The sequence below is a fragment of the Eublepharis macularius genome, chromosome 10 (assembly GCF_028583425.1).
Source record: "Eublepharis macularius isolate TG4126 chromosome 10, MPM_Emac_v1.0, whole genome shotgun sequence".
In the NCBI taxonomy this organism is placed as follows: Eukaryota; Metazoa; Chordata; class Lepidosauria; order Squamata; family Eublepharidae; genus Eublepharis; species Eublepharis macularius.
The window spans coordinates 57,586,955-57,602,636 of NC_072799.1; the positions used below are offsets into that span (position 1 = coordinate 57,586,955).

General features: G+C 38.1%; 1 protein-coding gene across 4 annotated transcripts in view; it reads right to left on the bottom strand.

Annotated features, from left to right (window-relative positions):
* Positions 1–15,682, bottom strand: part of FBXW7 (F-box and WD repeat domain containing 7) — a 186,023-nt gene that overhangs the window by 10,052 nt on the left and 160,289 nt on the right. For all 4 annotated transcript variants that reach the window (XM_054990492.1, XM_054990491.1, XM_054990493.1 and 1 more), the window contains 4 exons: positions 13,148–13,282; positions 6,361–6,484; positions 4,186–4,322; positions 1,432–1,545 (listed from right to left, as the gene is read on the bottom strand). In XM_054990492.1, coding sequence (XP_054846467.1) covers positions 1,432–1,545; positions 4,186–4,322; positions 6,361–6,484; positions 13,148–13,282 — 510 coding nt within the window. The remainder of the gene's footprint in view (positions 1–1,431; positions 1,546–4,185; positions 4,323–6,360; positions 6,485–13,147; positions 13,283–15,682) is intronic.

Sequence of the window (15,682 nt, forward strand, 5' to 3'; positions counted from 1 at the left end):
CCCTTCACCACCTTCATTTAGAAATGCAAATTTAGCTGAGATTTTTTTTTACATGATCCCTTTCAGTAAAATCCTCCTGATACTGAAAGGAAACAAACTCAACTGGAAGTATAGAACTTGATGGTAATATACTCGCGGTATTTTCAATCTTTCCACAGGCCAAGAGTTACAATCTAGTCAAGGCATTTACAAAAAAGCATAACAAAATAAGTACACAATTGATACGATGATGTGTGTAGCATAACATTCAAGTTAACATGTGTGTGAGGGGGGAGTAGAAGATCATATAATATTAAGACAGACAAGAGGTTAATAAACTCTGAAGCAGAAATCCACTTATCTAGAACTTTCTATCTTATTAAAATAAACTACAGCCAGCCCTGTGAATTGGGACCGGTAGCATTAATATCAGTAAGTCAATTTTTGTTAGATGATGATGTAGGACCTTAATTGCAATCTCAGGCTCACAAAGGTACATGCCCAATCTAAACCAGTACAAACAACAGCAATGCACATCTTTTCCCTAAAACCGTCTGAATTGGCTTATCTGCTTAATACTCATCCTCTGCTTACTGTTTCCTCTCTTTTCCTGTCTTCTCTTGTGTACACTATTATTTGTTTGATTATCTTGCTTGCAAGACAGACATGTTCTGCCATGCTTTTGGTGGCAGAGGCAAGCAGGCCTCCTCTCTGACCTCTCACTTGTCCTGGTTCTGCTTTTATTTGTTGTTTGCCACCATGGGCTCAGTGATTACATACGGGATTGTGAAATATGCTGATGGTGGATTGTGCATATGCAACTGCTCTTTTAATGCTACCAGTTTTAATTGTCAATACTGTATTGTGTATAGTGTATATTGTACTGTTTTAACTGGATGTGAACTGCTCTAAGCCTGCTTGCAGGGAGAGTGGACAACAAATTGAATAAATAAATAATATAATATAATACATAATTGTGATCTTCTTGCGGACAGGGACCTGCCTATTTTGCCTGTGAAACTCCATAAGGTATCGTATACTATGATGGCACTCCTAAAGTAATATTATGAAGTAGGTAGTAATAATCAACTAACTTATGTTAATCTGAATTGTGCTAAATGGGTTTTCTTTCAAGTCAGATTCTAATATTAAAAACATTTCCAAACCTCACATTTAGCCCACCATGGAAAAAGTGTTTGCAAAGGAATCACTGAGGTATTACCAATGATATACACTGCATTTGTATAAATATAAAGATAGACAAATACTATTTTGAAACAGAAAGAAAACTTTGCCCAAATAATTTTACTAGATTTTTAAAAACATTTTTCCTAGTGAAGTTTTAGCAACTCAATATAACTAGAACTAATAATATCAGCTAGTTAACTCAAATGTTCTACTAACACATTCAGTGTGAATTTCGTTAGAAGACCAAAAATGTATTTGGCTTACCTTTCCTGTGACTGCTGACCAAACCTTCAATGTATTATCATCTGAGCCGCTAACTATTCGATTACCACAGAACTGTAGACACGTAATCACATGGTCGTCGTGACCCTTGAGCACCTGATTATAGACAACTTTCATATAGTTATGATCAACCAAGGCATCAGAAAGAGAATAGACATTTCAGACTGGTAGCATGCCTCAGGTTAATTTATCACTAATAATCAACGGGGTTGCCCTGACTTGGATAGCCTAGGCAAGCCCAATCTTCATCAGATCTTGGAAGCTAAACAGGGTCGGCCTTGGTTAGTAATTAGATGGATGACATCCAACAAAGACCAGGGTTGCAGAGGCAAGTAATGGCAAACCACTTCTGTTAGTTTCTTGCCACGTAAACCCCACGAGGGGTTGCCATAAGTCAGTTATAACATCAATCTCCACATCCACCACAACCAGCTGGGTAACAATTTTTAATACCTGATTTTCCCCTTGCTATAAAAGATCCAAACAAGTACCATTGCATCTAACCCTTGGTGAGTAGCTAAGTGGCAAACTGTGTCATGGTCCATTTTAACATTTATTCAGCCATCCTTCTTCTAGCAGCCTGTATTTCTTACCAAAGTGCTCTTCCCATCTATTAACATCTTCAAATACTACCCCTTCCCCCAATAAGATGGCCCTTTAGTATGATTTCCCCCAGCCCAGTCTATTCCACTCTATATTACTGCTACTTGCTCTATTTTAGCTTGGATAAAGAGACCATATCAGTCACCAGAAGGAAGAATAAGCAAGTATGTTTGTAGTAGAATCAAGCTCCTAGCCTCAGCCTGGCAAAACTGCTGAGACTGGGAGCAGAAGGGAACAGATGGAAAGAGAACCCTACCAATGGAGTTTACAGGGCCAGGAGTACAGGTCAGGATTATACTAAGGAGAGGGCAAGGAGCTGGGCCTGGAGCTTCTCTGTCGCTTTTGGAAAATATACCTTCAGTTGCACTGAATCACTGAATGCCTTTCTCCTTTCCATCAAGTACCACCTTGGTAAGACTCTTTCCGGTCAGGGTTTTCCATTATAACAATTTAGTTAATTTTTAACAGGTTAAAACCCAAACTATTAATTGGTTAAATACATATTTAATTGGTATCAAAATGTTTAACTGAAAACTAATTGAAACAGTACAAAGTACAAGACTAACACCTTTAAGGTTTTCAGCTAATGTATACCACTCAAGCAATGTCAAAACAGAATGCCTATAGTATTTAGCAGCACAAGGATACAGAAATGTTGATTGTATTATACATATGATATGAGCAAAGACTATCTTTAACAGCTGGGAATTTTTAATCAAATCTATTGATAGTAAAAGGCTAAAAAATAAATCCTGCACAACCATTTACACATCAGAAAGTTCAATAGTTCGGTTATTCCATTTGTACAGCCTAAAGATATTCCATGATATACAGCGTAAAGTGCATTTCATTTTTATGAAGCATTAAGGCAGCAGGTGAAAATCTTTCTTCTCTCAAGAACAAGCTTAAAGCGATATCTTGTGGTTTTGAAAACAATAAAGTGTGCTGCTTTTCAATATGGCTTTATTAAAAGTCTCATGATCTGAATTACTTAGGGCTTACTTTGTAAGATATTAAAACTAAAAGATCCTCTCCATAAAACTATGACTAACCATAATGCTATTGGATAATTATCAGTAATGTAATGATACACCCAAGTTTGTTACCACATGCTGAATTCTAATAATTCATGTCAATGCTTAACATTTGGTTTACCTGCGGTAAGAGAATGGTAATTATTTTGAAAATATAAAAGAAGATACCAACTTCTCATCAGAATGAATTACTTGGATCCTGGCTCTTGTGTATTAAAAAATACTTAATTTTATAAGCGTAACTAGCAAAATGCCTGTCAGTGTGATAGATTAACGAGAGGAGAAGGGCTTGAAAGCTGCTGGAATCCCCAACACAAGGAAAGATAGAGAAGCAATGTTCTCTGTACTTAAGATGTATTGCATTTCCAAGTTACAAAGTTTTGGGGTGGAGTGGGGAATGGTACACTGATGTCCCAATTTGAAAGACAATTATTAACTTGGATGAAGCAAAGAGATCCCTTGGAGAGATAACTGGACTATAGTGCAAATTGTTAGTATCTGGAAAAGATTGTATGTCTTACTTCTTTCACCTTCCTTCTGCCTTTAACTGTCCCAGTTACTTTCTGCCTTTCAATGACAATCACTAATAATTAAGCAGGCGTTGTCCTCTATAACCCAATCATTGGTTCTACTTTTTGGTGACACTACAGAGTGAGAGAGACTGAGCTCAAGAACTATTTTTTTGGTAAATGAATGTTAGTAAAGTAAGAGGGTGTTTAAGCATATACATTTATGGAATTTGGAGGGTATCGTTGGCAGAATACTAAGATAATGACATATACTACCAAGTGAAGTAAGAAACTGGTTAACCAGTTAACCACCCACCTCACAGGGTGTTTGTTGTTGTGGGGATAATGACATACTTTGTAAACCACTATGAGTGGGTGTTAAGTCATCCTGAAGGGCAGTATACAAATTGAATGTTGTTGTCATTAATTGAAAACCTCAAAAAAAGATGACTATCTACTCAAGTTATTTGAACAACTTTAGAATATTCTTAAATGTCAGAAATTATTTAATTATCTTGGGTCAACATTGGGATTCTAAGAGAGCTCACATTTAATTTATTATACAATATTCTTAGTTCAAAGATGGTTACCTTAGGAGATTTAAGTTCTCCTCGCCGCCAGTTAGTATCAATTCTGTGCTGTCTGATGTAAGCACTCTTCCAGGGACTATGAATGAAGCCTGGTTTTATTACTTTCCTCCTCTTGATATGTAATGGTTCATCAATCCCTATACACATTTAACAAAAGCAGAAACCAGAAACACAAACTCTAATGTCAGTTTCATCCTTGTCTCAGCCTTACTTCCAAAAGCATAAAGCTGTTAGCACTGGGATTGCCTCTAGTCTTATATCCTAGTTCAAACTTTTAATTTCAGACTTCATTTATTCCTTGCTACCTACTATGCTACTGCTATCCCCTTTTCCTTCAAAATCACATATAGTCTAATTTTCATGTTTTCCATAATTCTGGTATTTGATTGAGATATTAATCCTTTCTATATTGTGTTGGTTTTATCATACCATTTTATACTACTGCTCGCTTATTCTTTACCTTGATACCTGGAATTCATAATTTCATGCCTCTGACACACAAAAAAACGTTTCTTCCAAACCCTGTGCACATCTTTCCTTGTTGCTTATTACTAGGATGATCTTAAGGTTCTATTTTATCCTCTCTATCTTTACCCTCTAGTACTAGCTTGAAATTGTAGTTGCCAGTACATGTGGATCAACACCCACTTCAGAACTGTTTGTTCTCCAGCCATTTCATCTGCCAAATTCTGAACACATCATAGTCTCACTTATGAGATTTTTAATCTACAACAAGAATTTTAGGAGGACCAAGAGATCTAGCCAAACTTTATCAGTTTAACAGCAACCCTTCAGCTTATGCTGTTTTAATTAAAAACAACTTCACATTACCTCCATGCTACTTATTGCACACTTCAAATACCTTCTTTTGCTCTCATTATAAGTTACTTTGCCTTTCAGGTTTTTATAAAAATTACACATAGTACTCATAGTTTTAAAAGCATTTGCTTGTTTGCTATTTAGTCTCCATCTACAAGGATAACACTTGTTATAAGAACAGACTAGAAATTTTTTCCAGTTTCCTACGATGTCTTCTACAACCTATTAGACATGGGCACAAACAGCAAAACAAACGAAAAAAAACCACGAACAGCCAGTTTGTCTGTTCGCGAACGGGCCGTTCGTGAGTCCCCATTCCAAACGAACAGGTCAACGCAAGCCTCATTTGTTGCGTTCGGCCGCTGTTCAGGAAGCCAGACACTCAGGCGCCTTCAATCAATTCCCCTGGCAACGGCAAGAACTGAACTCTGTCTGAACTCCTTCTGGCTTTAACCCTTCAGCTTCCAGCAGACAGTCCAGCTTTTGCTGCTCAGAAGAGAAATAGACAGCAAAGGGGGGGCATGGATCATACCTTTCCTGGGCTGCAATCTCTCTGAAACTTGGAGGGTCTTCAGAGGACAGTGAGGACTACGTTCCCTGCAAATTTGGTGGGTATTGGACATTGGGAAGGTCAGTTTTGTAACCCCTCAAGTAGCTTCCAACAGGCAGTACAGTTTTTGCCACTGTGAAGAGAAAATGACAGCAAAGGGGGCGGCACCAGCTCTCCCGGTGCGAGAGGGACTGAGAGAAGCGGCTCTGCAGCGGCATCGGTTCTGCCCGCTGTCAGAGGGACTAGGGGAGTCTCTCCTCAACCCTCTGACAGTGAGCAGAAGCAGCCCTGCAGTGGCACCAGCTCTGCCTGCTGTCAGAGGGATGAGGCGAGCCACCTTGTCCCTCTGACAGAGGGCAGAAGCAGCCCGCAGCGCTGGCTCTGCCCGCTGTCAGAGGGATGGAGAGAATCTCTCTGTCCCTATCACACCCAGCAGCAGCAGCCTGGCAGTGCTGAGGTGGGGCTGGGGGGGTGGGGGGTGTTTAACGGGCCCTGCTCCTTGCACGTAGCAGGAAAGGGCCCTTTAAACTATCAGCTGGCAGGTGGCAAGGGAGAATTCCCCCCCTGCCACCTGCCTGCTGATAGTTTAAAGGGATCTTTAAACACGAACACCAAACATGTTCGTTAAGGGGACATGTTCAGTTCTGTTCGTTGTTCGTGGATGGCAACGAACAGGGTGTTCGGAATTTTCCCCCCGTTCATGCCCATGTCTACAACCTATCCAAGTTGATATTCTTGTATTCTACATCATATACAATACAGAAAATTCAGAATAGGCAGCTTTAAAATTATTCTGTTAAACATACCCTCCTCCCTGCACTTCTCTCTCCACAGAAGGTTGTCCTCTGCCAGAATTCTCCAGTATCGACATGTCTGTGCTGCCTGCAGCAGATCTTTAGGTTCCAAGAACGAAAGCACATAGAGTGCCAACTTTAAACAAAAAAATGAGGTGTGACATTAGCCTCATTGAGATCACAGTACTTACAGCAATTTACTAGATTTTGTATATCCATACAACCAAATTCAGATAAAGCACAAATGCACAGCATGTATTCAAATGGCAGACAAACTCATAAAGGCCAAAAAATAGGCATGATTAAATATACCAGAGGAACCATAAAACACCAAATTTGAGAAATCATTCAGTTTAACAGAGCGAATTAGATAAGCATATTTTCTGAAACCATAACTGTGCAATATCCATTTCCTACAAGTTTCCTACAACAGTCAAATCACTTCCAGAGTGAATTTCTCAAGAATACCTTAGAACTTCACTGATTCATTCAAGAGAGACCTTTCCAAGGTTAAAGATCTCACAGTTTTGTATACTCATACTAACATCTAGATATGAAGGAGCAATTCATGACAACAAGGAATTACTGATGTTATAATGCTAATAATAATTACACTATTAATGAAACAAGTGTCCAGTGTGAATGCAATGGGTACAAAAATGGGCTTAGGGAGAATTAGAATGGGTAGTGGAAGAAGCTAGAGGTATGCAGGAAAAAAATCTGGATTCCGAAGGGAAGAATCCCACGGGGAAGGTTTACCATTTCAAAACAACCATAGTTCCCACAACTATAGGAAGCTGTGTGGGTTTCCCTCAGTTGGAAGAAAGGCCTGTTAGAGTTTATGGAGGCTGTAGCAAGTATGCAATATGGACATATAACCCCAAGACAGGACACTTCAGAATGCTGAACACATCATATAGTAATAGGCAATCTTAAGCATATATCAGTACTGTTTTGGAAAAAAAAGAGGTGTGAGACTTACATAAAAGGCAGTTTCACAGTCCTACTGCATGAAAGCCCAAGACTTTTGCAAAGTAATTGGCTACAGTCCTCTTATCATTTCCTCGAACATATTCACTAATTTAACAAGAGACATGCGCTTGCTTTAGTTTCAGAGGGACCCAATTTTTAAAAACTCCAAGTGAACATGAAGTACTTTGTGTCTGTACACAAGAAACAGTTTTGCGCAGTCATAAACAAAAGTTGAACAGCAGTGTTTAAAATGGAGACAATTTTGTGCTTTAGATATAGCTTTAAAACTGAATTTCTCTCATGGGGCTCTGATTATAGGCAACTGAAGACAAGCCATGCCTATAGAATCTACTGGGCATTAGGTAAAAGGTAAGTAGAAAAGGGCAAAACAAAAGGGAAAATAAGGAAGGATAAATTAAGGAATATAAGTCCAGGGATAAAGACAGTTTGAAATGCAAAATCTTGTGACTGCTTCATGAACATTTCTAGAAGGTACAGAACTGTTACCCTAGGATTCATGTCCTATCCATTGTTTGAGACAGCAGACTAGTTAATGTTGATGTACAGCTGACACTGCTCTTCCCAGTGATAGTCTTGACCTTTTCTCTTGGTTTAAACTGAATGCCCTTATCTATCCTGGGTCTACTTATGTACATAGGCACATGACAACCTGAGGGAGAGGCTAAATCTATATTTGCCCTATAGTTGATGAAATGAAGATCTCAGTTTGTAAACAGATGTAAGCTACTCTCCTCAAAGAATTTCCAAGACATTCTTCATCTTATGAATAAAAAGGCTATAGATAAATACTTGATGCAATAATTAGCCACATCTATGGACTGTGATCAAGGGTGGGTGGGTAGAAGTTTCACATGGCAAACAATTTATCCATTTTAGTTACTAAAAATGCTTCCTTGGTTTAAATAAAAAATAGTGAACAACAAGGAAGATAAGCCATCTAATGTTAAAAATGAATATCCAAAATATTCAGACTACTGATAGCAATGTATTCTGGCAATGGGGGAGAGGCTTCAGAAACCAATTCTACCAGTGTGTAATTACCAGGTCCATTACAGCCTCCTTCTGAATTTTGGGCCTAGCACATAATAGCCTGCTGTCAATCCTTCCTGCCATTCATCCAACAAATGTGTGTGGGGAAGTAGAGCTGGAGGCAAGGAAAAGTTAGCTAGCAACAATAGAGGCCTTATAGGCCTTAGCCTTCAGATCTGAATATTTTTGAGCATTCTTGGGAGCATTTACTGCTGCAGAGATACATGGGAAATGCAGTTTCCAATGCTTCCTGATTCAATTAATTATCTTTCACAGAGAGGGAGTGGCAGGGAAGGCTGGGTGTGAACACCCCTGGGCTTCATCTTTCTGAGCTCTCTCAGGGTTCTCAGAGAAAGATTGGGAAATCTAAGCTAATTATAGGGCTTGTGGAGCAGAGAAAGAAGAAAGCTTGCCATCACTAATTGAAAAGTGGTATTAGAGCAAAGAAAAAGGTCCTTGAAATCAGTTCACAAACAAGAGGCTGGAACATAATGTAGTCATGGAAAAGAATCATTAATGTTTCACAATACAAAATGTTTTAGAAGATATGTAATATATGAATTAACATTTTATTTCTCTTCCACTAAGTCACAATGATCCTTTTGATACCACAAGCCTCCCGAAATGAGTAACTCATAAATAATTGATTCCTCTGCTAGCATTCTTGTTACATTGGACATAGCTGGCTAAAGATGTTTATACTCCTTTCTAGCCATCGAGTATGCAATCAGGATGCCTATTTCTTGCTGAAGACTCCTTGACATAAAGTTCTGTATTTGCATTTTATTTTTGGCAATTCTGCAAAGATCAGTGTTTGCTCAGAAACCAATAGTCATGGCAATCCACAAATGGCACACAGTCTCCAGAGATTTTCCTTGAGTTGTGAAGAACAAGGCTGTAGATTTCTTGTCTGAACAAATCAGTGCCCAGAATGGAAAGTTTGTCCACTTACTGTGGAGTTCATTTCTAGGTGATCCTAGGGTGAGACAGACACAGCCAATGGGAAGAAGTTCCTCCCTGGAGGCAGTCATGGTCATTAACTTTTTGATTACTCATAGTGGGAGGCGCTTCTCTCTCAGTTTCCCAGATCAGTCCAAAAGCCATGAAACTCCCAATAACTATGAAAAGCATACTAACTCCAACAATTATAATAAAACAGTAAGAAAACAGGAGAAACAGAAAAAAATTTCTCTGGGACTCTGAGGAGGGAGGGACTGATGGCCCCAGCCTAGGACCACCAAGAAAGGAACTTCATGGTGAGTACTTTCAATTGGTCAGTGGTCTAGGATGAGTCAGTCACAACCAACAGGATGTACAAAAACAATTTACCTCAAAGCTGCCCAACTGAAACATAACCTTGTGGGGAAAAAACCCCTGGGGATCCGATGATTGTCCATACAAAAAGATCTACATGCACATTTCTGAACCTCTGACAAATGGAATGAAAGACTTCAGTGTTCAGCTTTCAATCTGTCTGGTCCAGTATTCTTTGACTGAACCAATCTGCCACAATGTTAGATGACTCCACTATGTGCTCTGTTTTGAAGGAGGTCAGATGGTTCTCTGCCCAACTTAAGATCTAAATCACCTACAAATTTATGGACTTTGATTTGGAAGTTGATGCAGACCTTTGCCATTATACAGAATGATTGAATGATCACATGATTTGCAACCAACAAGTCTTGGAAGGCAAGAAGGCAGAGGTAAATTGCCCCGAACTTCAGGAAATTGATGCTCCATTTTGCAGCTCCATGTCCCTTGTGACACTGTCCCCATTATATGAACCCCACATTCCTTTGGGGAGATCCCTGCTGAAACCTGCCCTGGGATGTCCATCAGCTAAGATCCTGGAGAAGTTGGTTTGAAAGGAGAACAGAAAGCCAGTAATAATGGGCTATCTCATGCTGAAAGGGCACCAGGGTATGCTGTAAGAGACAAGAAAGAAGCACATCCTAGCAGGACACTAGCATGCTTAAAAGACTTGTCAGGGTCAGAATGTTCTTATGGGACCTCTGTTTGATCTCTTGGCCCTATAGCCAAATGCTGAGTTGCTGTTTCTGGGACAAAAAAGTCATGTCGAGAGAGGTATCCAGATCCTGCCCCCCCCCATGGAGAATGTGCTGAGAAGGGACCAGGCAGCTTTCCCCTGTTAATTAAAAGGTCATGGGTCTGAACACAGGCCATATTCTGCTCCACACTGGCCAGCCCCTGGTACAAGGAGGGAGACCTGATGAGAATATTGTCCAGATATGGAAAGAATGACAATCCTTGGTTTCACAACCAGGCCAGCAAGGAAACAAGCACTTTTATGAAGACTAAGGGAGCCCATCTTCAACCTGACGGGGAGAGCCTGGTACTGAAAACTATATCCGTTCTGAATTTTAATTTCTCTGTTCAGTCATCTTAAGTCGAGAATCACCTGCACATCTCCATTTGGGGGGGGGACCAGATGCTTGTCCTGCCATACACCCTAGATAGTTAGCAGGAAAGAACGAATGTGTAGCAATATGCTTGGTAAGGTTACCATATATTAAGACTCCCCATATTTATTGGCAAACTTTCTTTGCACTCATGACAAAAAAGAAAAAATATCAACAAAAATTAAAACAAAACTGCTTTATAACTGCATTCTGGATCAGAGTAATAAAATTATGAATCCTGATTCTAACTTCCATACAGCATCTTTTTAAAAAAATTTGCAACAAACCTAGGTATCCTATTCATGGTTATGGCAGTGACAAAGTTACCAGTGATATAAAAATGACATAGCTTAGCATAAATGTGAGCACTACACACAACTAAACAATCCTCAACTGGAATAGACAAAATTTGCTATCCCCAGTGTAGAAGTAATATACTTTTTTTAAAAAAAATAGTACTAATTAAGTGATGGATGGGGAGAGAGAAGCAAGAGAAGACCGTCTTATCTAGTCTGATATACTTTTTTGTCTGGTGTACAATACAGCTATAATAGTCTTCCCTGAATCTAGCTTTCAGTTTTAGAGGGGAAAGATGATTAGTCAAAGCTAAAGTTTGGCAGAATCCACTGAAACTGCTGTTGAAATTCTAGTACCCTTGGAGCATGATTGTTAATAAATAAGGTAATAGTATGTATACACATTTTACATTAAGTTGCCATATTTGTATGCAAAACCTTTTGAGCGCATTCTCAAGACAAAGCATAGAGATCTTTTCAAAGATGATTTTTCTCCTCCTCCCCCAGACAGTACTCCTAGAAAAGCAATGGCAGCTTTGTTTATACTTTAAGAGAAATCTTAAAAAGTATTTTTTAAAGAATCTGGCACTTCCTCTTCTATATTAGCAATTACTGACAATGTGCTTTGGAAAAAAATCCTTCCTTCACAAATCATTTTGGCTTCTGATTATTTCAAGAGAACACTCCATACTGTCCATTGACAACATTATTTGTATGGAAGAGACTATAATGCATTGAGTTTTATGGATAATCGTCTATGTGAAAGATTTTAAAGCAAATGCCAATTATGTAATCATCAAATGGGTAAAAAAAAGATATAACAAACTTGTTTTAAGGCACAGTTATATTACGGTACTAATGTCTAACAGTGAAAAACTGCACATACTATTACAGTTAGACTGCAATCGAGAGTCACATATTTTCAAATAGAAGATCCAACCAACAGACACTTAAGGAAAGCATAAACAGTAAAGATCAAATACAAATGAAACTGAAGAGGAAATACAAGGGGACAGCCAGTCAATAACAAATCCATTAATCTTATTAATTCCAGCAACTGTATTAGGTATTTACTTCTGAAGAAACAAACTCAGTTTCAAACTTTCATTAGGTTGTATATTCACAATGTAAAGGACTTAGATCAAGAACTTGCTTTCCCACTGACTTCAGTTTGATTTGCTGAATTGCATTAGGTTTTGCAGCCACCTAGTCAGATTTCGGCCAAAGGATCAGACTAATGAAGCTTGCGTTTGTTTCCCTGCAGAGTTTGTTTTCATTATACATGGTTTTATGTGCAGATATGCTCTGAACAGGGATAGGCAATCTTAATAAAAATCTATAATTCTACATGGAGGTCTTCATTAAATTTTGCTAGCATATTATCCAACTAATTAATCTAATCATGGCTTGTGACTTTCATATTGTAAACTATCCACACCCTTCAAAGACAACAGACAGAGGGCAAAGTAAGCGGAGATTCAATAATACCTTCCAGCTATCCATCTGAATGCACCAGTCATGAACTACTGATATCATTACAGTCCTAAAATCACAACTTCACAAATACAACTAACTTCAATGGCACTATATATAGGTGAATTTGCACTGCAAGACTGTATATTTTATGCATCTGAAACTAGTTTGTGTGAACAAGCCATATGGATATTTTACTCTCTCCATGAGGAAAAGTGGATACATGCTAAAAAGCGAAATGCCAATAATCTAAAAAAAATTGAAAAGTAAAATCAGAAAAACAAAGGCTTATACATCAATCTCTGAAGGAAAAATTAAAAATAAACCTCTCTGTAAAAAAAATAGCAGCATGGGGTATATCCTAGTAACTGAAACAAAGTCAATGGTATCATAAGCATACATTAATCTGAAAAGTACATTATTAAATCATGGCAGTTTGTCAACTTACAGCCCTCTTTAACACCAATTAACAGCATTACTCTGACAATACTGAATACAATAATTAGCATAGAAGTGTTTAAAGGTGGCAGATGATGCATTACATAGTCAAACAGCTTCAAGAACCCAGTATTAACTGATAATCCTCACCTCTTTGGGGAGCAAGGAAATGAAGTCTCGTTGAAATTGGGGCTCTATCACTTGCATCATATGCTTCACTTGTGTTGGTTCACAACTATCAATCAATTCATCTAAGGCAAGTAACTTCTCTGGTCCACTCCAGCTCTGCGAGACATAAATGGATGTTTAGGATTGTACTAGGCATAAAGTTTGGTCAGGTTTTAAAATCACTATTACTTTGGGAAGAGGAAAGAATACTCAAGAGGGAGGGATTCAAATGAGGAGCAGGTTTTTACAGCCATCCAAGTGTTCCTGAGCAGTATCATAAACTTTTAACTAAAAGGTAAAAATTGTCTAGAACTTGATAGCAGTAATATTACATAAGGTTCATTTGGCCTTGTTTATTGCCAAAAGATTTATACTGCCCTATGTACAACAGCCACACTGTAATCCTCCTGATTCCTGGCTCTAAACCAATATTTTATTTTGTAAACAACATTTTACATTAGGAAAGAAGAGGGAACTTAGACTGGTAATTTTCTTACTTCATATTCTTACTAATGGGTAGCATAAAATTTGATGGTTTTTAATAAGGAACTCTGTGAACACAGCAGATTAGCAAAACTATTTGTAGAAAAAAAATTAATAACCAATATATGGTAGATCTAACAAGCATGTAGTTTTTCAAACCCATGTTGGTTTACAGACTTTTGTTAAGCAAATGCCATTTAAAGAGAAAATAATTTTAGAAAATACAATTTAGAAAAGGCCTATGTTGTAACTGTATTAGAGCAATATCTACTTCCAAGAAAGGTTGGAAAAGAAAAAGATTACCATTTTAAATAAGTTAATGATCATTCTTCCATATTGTGATGGAAAACATCTACATTAATGATAAAATCCTAGGCAGAATGGGTAAATATTATCTTGAAAGATATGATTACAGCACCCTAAGGGGAATTTAACTTTCAGGTACCTGAATAATTACCTGGATCATATTTTTAACACATAGTTTAATGCAACAGTTATACTGTCAGACTAGGAGAGATCTAGGTTCAAATCTCTACTATGCCATTAAACTGAGGTGCTTTCCACATGGAGACAGGCTTGTGTGATTTCTCTGTTGCTGCTGCAGTTGCTGACAAGACAACATGTCAGGTTTCCACACATATACTCCTAGCAGTGGTTACCCATTACTGTGTTTTTTAAATTGGCAATGGAATATCATTATGACAATACGTGAATTGGATTATCTCACTCCGTAGCTTTCATTTTTATAAAGTACATCTTTAGCCCCTTTCATTATGCAGCTATGAAGAATATTTAAACATGGAAAGGCCTGAAGACTTACTTTTTAAATGAAAGCTAGGAAGTAAAGAGAACCCGAACAATACATTTTATAATGCTATAATGATATTTGATAGCCAGTTTAAAAAAAACACCAAAATGTTTGGTGGGGGGAGGTAATGACCAGTATGGGGACAGGTCAAGGAAAATTACGGCTGTGTGGTTGGGGCCTACATGACATCCATGACAGGCTCTACTGTGATTTTTCCTAGCATGTCACAAGAAAGCAAGTTTTGGAAACAAAACCCAGGAAAACTCTGGAAATGCACCACAATGCTGTAGAGAAGCAGGTTAAAAAAACTTGCTTCTTGACAGCATCAAACCTGGGACAATTAACCTATTTGGAACAGCATGGATGCCCTTGGGTCTGTCACTTTCTCAGAGCCTAACCTACTTCACAGATTTGTTAATAGAACAGAATGGAATGCAAGACGAATCATGCATACTGCTCTGACCTACTCTGAGGAACAGCAGGTTAAAATAAAAAGATATGCCACTCTGTCCCTCTCTGAATATCACCGAGTATATAAAAAAAGCCACATATATGTTTTCATATTGTCGTGAAATATATGTGACCTCAGTTTCTAATCCTTCTGCAAATTATGGCTGCAATCCTAGAATGCAATTTAAGTTTATAATCTACTATACTTCCACAGGAACACCTTATCCAAAGTTCAAAACTTCGAAGGAATGTGCAAGGCTAAGGAATGGCTTTGTGTTTAGTAACTGAAGAGGAGGCCTTTCTTGCATGGCACCATCTGAGAAAAAAGGATGTTGACTCTATTTAAAGCCCAGATACTATGTACTAATATGCTTGAGACCGGCTATGGACAATTAATATGGCTAATCAAAACAATGCAGAATATGGAAGTAGGATATTGCTGAAACAACTCCATCTATCTTAGAATTCATGTATATAATTCCCAATCCCAGTTGTTTCTCTACATGTAGTAGGCACACAAAGATTATCACTAGCACATTTACTGAAGTATTCCATGGGGCCCATAACCCAGAGGTCGATGGACCAATGAAATTATGACATCTCATTCATAAGTTTAAACTTTTTAACCAATAATGTATCTTTTATTGTAATTTTTGCTGATGAGTCAGAAAATATAATTCTTCATGTATTTGTTTTGAGAAGGGAAGAAGAGCAGGTTTCTGGGTACCTTTTAGCCCTTACTTGAGCCTTCTTCCTTGTTTATATATAAACAATAC